The 7,911-nt window shown below is 49.8% G+C and overlaps 1 protein-coding gene across 1 annotated transcript; it reads right to left on the bottom strand.

Moving 5' to 3' along the window:
- Positions 1 to 5,334: 5,334 nt before the first annotated feature.
- On the bottom strand, positions 5,335 to 5,982 carry nog2 (noggin 2; the record flags this gene model as incomplete). The annotated part of the gene is made up of 1 exon (XM_080542000.1): positions 5,335 to 5,982. One exon carries the CDS (start codon positions 5,980 to 5,982, stop codon positions 5,335 to 5,337), a length of 648 nt encoding a protein of 215 aa, XP_080398126.1.
- Positions 5,983 to 7,911: the final 1,929 nt, after the last annotated feature.

Genomic DNA, 7,911 nt, shown 5'->3' with positions numbered 1-7,911 from the left:
CATGGAGACAGAGCTTGGTGTACGGGTTATTCCCAGACTGGGCTCCGCTTTGCTCAGGGAGGGGGGGGGGGGGGGGGGGGGAAGGGGAGGGGGGGTATTTATAGCATTAGCCACTTCTAGCTACGTTGCTATCTGTTACATCTAACAAGAGTTAAATAGAGAAGTCATGGAGGAGTGTGATTGAGGAAACATGACTCTCTCCCTCCAGGATCTGAGGAAAATGTTACCGCACAGATACAACCTAGCTAACCCTGCTAGCTTGCCCTGCTACATATATACAGCCTAGCTAACCCTCACACATATACAGTGGCTTCAAAAAGTATTTCGGCCCCTTCACTTTTTCCACATCGTGTTATGTTATACTCAATTTAAAATGGATTAAAAGTATTTTTGCCGTCAGTCTGACACAATATGCCACAATGACAAAGCAAAAATACATTTTTAGAAATGTCAGCAAATGTATGGAAATTGAAATACAGAAATACCTCATGTACATAAATATTCAGACCCTTTGCTATGACACTCAAATGGCAGCTCAAATGCACAAATGTTGTCAACAAGTCACACAATAAGTTGGATTGAGTCCATCTCCCTGCAAGGATAATAGTTAATGTGATTTTGTTATTAATATATTTGTGATTATTAAAGTGTCTTTGGTTTGCATATGAATCACTGTGTAACTGATGGCACCTGGACCAGGTCTGGACAGACTGATGTGGTTTTTAAACCGTCTTCAAATGGTTCCTACAGTCACACACACACACATGCACACACACACACACACACACACACACACACACACACACACACACACACACACACACACACACTGCTAAACACCATGCCAATCCATTGAGGCATATCCCCAGTATGTGAAGGGCATCATTTGAGGGCTGGGGGCTCGGAGGAGCGTCTGCTGGTGGTGGAGAATCATCCAGAGACCACCCGGAAGTAACAGAGCTGTAACCCCCCCCCCACACACACACACACACACACACCCACACACACACACCCACACACACACACACACAAACGCCCGCGCACGCACGCACATACAAACAAAAACAAACACATACAGTGTACTTCCTCCAACACATGCACACAACTCATCCCTATTGCAGACACACACCACAACACACACACACACACACACACACACACACACACACACACACACACTCCTCCAGACACCGCAGCTTGGGAGCTGTGGTCGGGGCAGAATTCCGCTCGAGCCCGTGGCGGCGGGTTGGGTATCAGCTCTCATGACAGCTCACCCCCCCACCCCCTCCTCCGGCCCCCCCTCACCCACCCCCCGTCTCTCTCCTTCCCTCCATCTAATACCCCATCATCATCAATAACCTCATGACTGCTGACTCACTGGCTTTTACAACCATGGGTTTGGGGCTGCAGACCCTGTCTCTGTCTGTCTCTATCCCCAGCCACGCCAGCCCTGTGTGTGTGTGTGTGTGTGTGTGTGTGTGTGTGTGTATGTGTGAGTGTATGTGTGTGTGTGTGTGTGTGTGTGTGGGGGGGGGGGGTCTGTGTGTCTGTGTGTGTGTGTGTGTGTGTGTGTGTGTGTGTGCGTGCATGTGTGAAAGCCAGCTAATCACTCTTGATTACGTTATAATTCATCATCGTAATTGACTCCATCAGACGACGATGCTCATCATCATTATCATCACCACCATCATCATCATCATCATCATCATCACCATCACCATCTCAATCTTAATCATCAGAGTGTCAGCTCCGCTCGTAGCTCACAGAATCACCCCGGTAACATGTTATACTCCATGTTGATTGGCCATTGTAAATACATACGTTGTCCTCCATTGGGGGAGAAGATGAACGTGTTGTTTTGAGACTTTAATCTGGGGATCGGTAACATTCCTCATCCACCATTTTGTTTATCATCAGCTGGAGGGGTCAGACCAAGGGTCTGCCCATACAGCAAGCTGCTCCAGTGGGAATGGAACAGGTAGCGGAGGTGGTTCGAGAGCACGGTGGCAGGCTTTATAGCCCTGTCTGGGACCTTTTTTTTCTTAAAGGTGATTTAGAAAAGGTAGCCCCTCCCACTGTTTTCGACGTGTTTTATCTGTTTTTATTGACGGAGAAAGTAGAGAAAGACAGGAAGTAAGGGTATGTCAGCAGGGCATGGGCCAGATTCGAACCCATGCCGACATGGGCATATGTGTGCACTGTCGGCCGTGGTGCTGGACCACCGGACCACCCCAGGCCGTGGTGCTAGACCACTGGACCACCCCAGGCCGTGGTGCTAGACCACTGGCCCACCCCAGGATGTGATGCTAGACCACTGGCCCAACCCAGGATGTGATGCTAGACCACTATGTCTTAACAGGTTTATAACGCAGGAATAAGGACTTGTATGAAGTGAAGGAGGAGAGTGGGTGTGGGACCTGCTCTGTTGACGGACCACTAGGGCACAGAGTGTAGATGGTAGTTTAGGGCAGTACTATGGTGATGGTAGTTTAGGACAGTACTATGGTTGATCAGAACGTTCAGAACCTCTGAGGTTCTATAGGTTACTGGTCAGGAGACCTGGATTTACCCTACAGACCACCGCTAACATCAACTGTATTTGGACCCTAAAATCCCAATTTTCAACAATTAATTCACGAATTATACAAATAATATTCATTACTATATATCAGGGGGGGCAATGTATCAGTTTTCAGACAGAGTTAACATTGGCTGTGTATGGAATTAACCTTCACCCTCAATTCAAATTCAAAGCTTAGTGGACAGAATTCGTGTGTTTATTGCTCCGTTGGTTTGACACGCGTGCGACATAGATGTGATGATGGCGAAACATTCTGCAGATCAATGACATGAAACTGGAAGGAATGGCGCAGAGAAATACACAAATAACAACTCAGCCCTCTCCTCCTCCTTCGTGACGGGGCTGGTTTCTAAAAGGTGCGCACCTTAGCTCGCTGGAGCCGTATAGCCTTTCACACGCTTCTAAAAGACTCGTCCGCGCCGAGCAGAGAGCAGAGCGCAGAGCGGAGCCTGAAAGGGTTACTGTGTTCCCCAAAGCCTTCATTCTGAGGGGGCGGCTGGCTGGCGCCTCTGAGCCATAGACGCACTTTCTAAAACCCCGAGACATCATCAAGAAAGAAGCTGACAGTTAGGAAAGCAACCCCCCTCCCTCCCTCCCTCTCTCCCCTCCCTCCCTCCCTCTCTCCCCACTCCCTCCTCCCCCTCCTCCTTCTCCGCTGGCATACTGCCTCCCCTCTCCTCTCCTTACAGAATCCCTCCAGTATATCTGTCACAATAACCGCGCGGCAAGTGTCAAATCCAACCCGGGCCGCAGACACAAATCACTCTAACGCGCACAAGATGGTGCCTTTTTCGGTGGAATCACTTTTAACGAACTGTAGCTCTCGTTTCAGGAACATTTCGGTAACGGCCACGGGGGCGACTCGATCTGTTTAAGTCGTTGATTGCGTTTAAAAAGAATAATATAAACATCATAAAAAACCCTTTTAAGCTTCGAGTAAACGAGTCGTCGCTTTGATTTCATGGGCTTTTAATTCCGTGCGTGACGTGTCTGGAGAGCGCTTTAATTGGCCATATCTCTTTAACTCGCAGACTGCAGCTCAGCCGCTCTCCAATTAATAGTCTAGTAACGTCAAAAACAGTTGACCATTGTTTTATGTTGTTTTTTTCTTCTCCGCCGATGCTGTCATGTACTTGAATAGAGAAGGCGCCGGTCTGGGCTCCCCGTGAATAAGGCGCAGATCCCGGCTCCGGTAGGCTACAGGCCGACCGCTCCATCACCGGACAGTGTTTGAAATGTCTGAATCATATTTTACCGTTATGTATAACACCTCGAGACCCGAGGAATGGGCGCTTGCGTAGGAAGCAGAGACGGACACGCATGCCGCCCGCCCCCCCGTCTCTCCCCACCACCCCCCACCCCCCACCCCCCCTCCCCCCCCCCCACCCCCCCTCCCTCCCCCGCTGGCTCGAACAATGCGTGCCGGTTGTGTCCAGGCGCTCTCGGTATGTGTTGCACGTTACACAACACGGTAAATCAGCCGTTTCTAAAACCGCAGTGACAGCCAGGAGCGGCAGTAACGTCACTAACGTCACGGTTCAACCCCGTCGGACTTACGGTGTCGTTATCAACTCCCTCTGCTGCAGACAGGACCGGGACTGTAGCCTACACACACACACACACACACACACACACACACACACACACACACACACACACACACACACACACACACACACACACACACACACACACACACGCACACACACTCACACACACCGGACTTTAGCTTACACGCCCCCGGGCACGGACACACGTCATCATCATAAGCAACTTGCTTGACACTAATACATGTTGAAAAGATAGACTTTATTGCTTAAACGTGTAACCATAAACATTTACACTGATATGTTTACTTTTTTATTTTTATTTATTTTTTTAGAAATATTCAAGTAGACATCTCCCAATATTTTTTTTCTGGTATACTCTGCTATGTTCTTTCAATATTGTTCTATACTCACAACCGTTAAAATAATAAATAAAACGTACACATTTAGTTTATTTTCTACAATACTATGTATTCCAAAAAAGCTGAGTTCACGCCTTTTTATATATATATGTATATATATAATATCTTTATCCTCAACTTTCAATTTAATTATTATTATTGATATTAATATCATACAAAAAAAAAAACTCTAGGCAGCATTGCAGTGAAGATAACAGTCAGCGTCAATGTTCAGTTGAAAAAGGCTTCCGCATTCCATCTTCCCGTGTTTCATAAAAAATAAACAGCTCTTCTTTCTGAAGTGCTCGTGTTTGTTTCCCCCGAAAAAAAAAAAAAAACACGTTCCAGGGGCTGAAATACAATAATGGTCCTGTTCATTTACAAAAAATAGCTGCAATTTTCTTTAAATTATGTACAAATGTTGGTATTTCAATTAAAATGCTATATAAAAAAATAGATTCGCTATGGTGCCATCCTCTAGAAAGAGTGTCCAGTGCAATAGAACCCTTCTGCGTCCGTCCCTCCTGTCCTGACCAGTCCACACACTTCTCCGACACACACACACGCACACACACACACGCGCACACACACACACACACACACGCACGCACGCACACACGCACGCACGCACACACACACACACACACACACGCACACACGCACACACACACACACACACACACACGCACACACACACACACACACACACACACACACACACACACACACACACGCACACACACACACACACACACACACACACACACACACGCACACGCACGCACACACACTTCCATAGAGAAACTCAGCACGAACACTTGCACTCCGAGATGATGGGGTACTGGACCGGTATCCACGTGCAGTACTTTTGTCTTAGAAAGCCCTGGCAGTACCACCGCAGGAACGTCTTGGTGATGGACTTGACGGGCTTACAGAACATGCCCTCGGGGAACGAGCACGACCGCTCGCTGAAGCAGTTCCCCTCCTTGATGTAGCGCGGCCAGAAGCGGACCCCCAGGTCCTTCCATGTGTACACCACCGGGCAGTGCGTGTACGTCCACAGCCACTGCAGGAATTTCCTGCGCGCTTTCTTCCCGACTTTCACCTTCTTCCCGTACGGCGTCTCGGTGAGGTCCAGCTTCCGGATCTCGTTGGGCATCGCCCCCTGCGGCCGCAGCAGCTGCGCGGTGTCCTGCTGCCCCCCGGAGACGTTCACCAGCAGCGGGGAGCCGATGGCCATGAAGGTCGGGTCGAAGTTGCTGCCCAGCTTCTTGCGCAGGGTCCGCTCCGTCAGGTCCTGCTCCCGCGGGTCGTACTCGGGGTCCGGGTCCTCCTTCAGGTCCGGCACCGGGAGGTGTTCGCTGGGGGACGGGCGCAGGCGGAGGTAGTGCTGGGACACCCCCAGGTGGAGGGAGACCAGCACGTAGACCAGCAGCGTCTGAGAGAAGGCCATGTTCCTCTCTAGTGTTTGTCCTCTCTACTCTCTCTCTCTCTCTCTCTCTCTCTCTCTACTCTCTCTCTCTCTTTACTCTCTCTCTCTCTCTCTCTCTCTCTCTCTCTCTTCTGGCGTCGGTAATGTTGAGTTGTTCCCCCCGTCACTGCGCGCGCTGCTGTGAGCAGACCGGGGTCTTCATAAATAGTCGAGGCACGAGCAAGACGATCCTTTTAATAGACCGCGTGGGGTTTGGGTGACATGGAGAGTGGGCTTTTCTTTTTAGGGATCCACAGACGGAGCAGCGACGTCTATGTCTGCTGCTGATGCAATATGCTGCTGCTTTCTGGAGGAAAGAGAAACCAAGAGACTATAGAGACTCAAACTCAAACAAGCAGCAAACAAAATAGAATTCACACACACACTCTCTCTCTCTCTCTCTCTCTCTCTCTCTCTCTCTCTCTCTCTCTCTCTCTTCTCCCCTTCTCTTTTTTTCCTCCTAGAAATTCACTTTGGGTCTCTGGTGGTTGTCATGGTTACGCCAGGGGGACTCAAAGCCACGACAGATTGTCTAGACTGGATGACAGCGGCTCGAGAGCACCGGGGAGGACCGGGGAGGACCGGGAGAGGAAGGCTGCTAAACGATCCGGGTGTCTCCTCCTCCGAGACCGACCCAGAGACGCCCCGGGAGAGAGGGGCTCGCGACGCACAAAAGAGTCCTTCACCGAGTCTGAAATGTCACCGGGGCCGGGTTGGTGGCCAATGTTATTTTTACGCACGGCTTTTATAAACGTGGCTCCTCTCGCGACGTGGCCTGGCGCCCTCCGGTCTAAGCCAGAGCGCACAGTCCAATCCCATGGAGTGAAAATTCGGTTCTGTTCGTTTTTTTTATCCCAGTGCGATTATTCCACCGGATAAAAAACGGTCCAATTTCAGCGGGATCTCCTCATTTGCCTTGACAACACACGGCTGAAGTCACCTAAAAGCTCTGTGAGCAGAACCACAGCTAGATCACTGTCCTGAGGGGAGAGTCGGTCCAAACCAAAAATACACTTTTCACCTTCCCCGAAAAAAAAAACGGTTGTATTCCTCAAGGACACACTGTTGATTTACGCAGGAAAAGTTCAAACTGCAGAAAACAACTTTACAACAAAGTGACAAGGCCAGTTCTACTTCAGTTCAGTTCGGAGGGTGAAGACTCTTCACCACGGTGACATTGATGATTCCTTTCCAAAAAAGAAAGAAGACGCTTCTACAAGTCCAGCCGCCCGATGCATGGCGAAAGAATCAGTCCGACTTCTGGAGCCCTTCTCCCGGCCAGTCTCCGCGGCGATCCCCGGGGGGAGAATGTATAGTCCTTTTGATAGCCCCAGTACAGTAGCTCCTACTTAGTCTCTCCGTCGTTCGGAGGTCCCAGGCTCGGCTCTCTTTGCTTAGGCACACTGTGTGTGAGGGTCTGTTGCGAGCGCTGCTCAATCCCAAGTTAAATATCCCCTCCGACCTGCCCACCGCCGCCACTTTCACTGCGTGATTGACAGCAGCCCCCCTCCCTCCCTCCCCCCGGCCCCCCCTCCCTACCGACCCCCGGCCCCCCCTCCCCTCCCCTCCCCTCCCCTCCCTCACAGAACGTGGAAAATATATCGGCCACAATCACACAGCAGCACCCACCGGGTCCTAAAGAAACCGATTTATCCTCAAACAAGATATTCAGATGTTCTATATTATTCTGATGTTCTATATTAGCTTTAATGTTTTTTTAATTAATTTTTTTATAAAGGGAATGCACTCAGTCTATCGCTCTTTCCCCTCTTCTATCGCCGCTCTTCTTTCTGCGTGACGAGAGAGACACGGACACACCATGCAAATGCGCTGCGTGGAAATAATAGCTTCAATACGCTGTCGATGTTTAATTGAAGCACTTAAGTGTTTCCCCAGTTGATGGTATTCCCA

The sequence above is a fragment of the Nansenia antarctica genome (genome assembly GCF_963989245.1).
Source record: "Nansenia antarctica genome assembly, chromosome: 11".
NCBI classification, from domain to species: Eukaryota; Metazoa; Chordata; class Actinopteri; order Argentiniformes; family Microstomatidae; genus Nansenia; species Nansenia antarctica.
The sequence above is the reverse complement of the archived record's forward strand: the minus strand, read 5'-3'. Positions and strand labels throughout refer to the sequence as shown.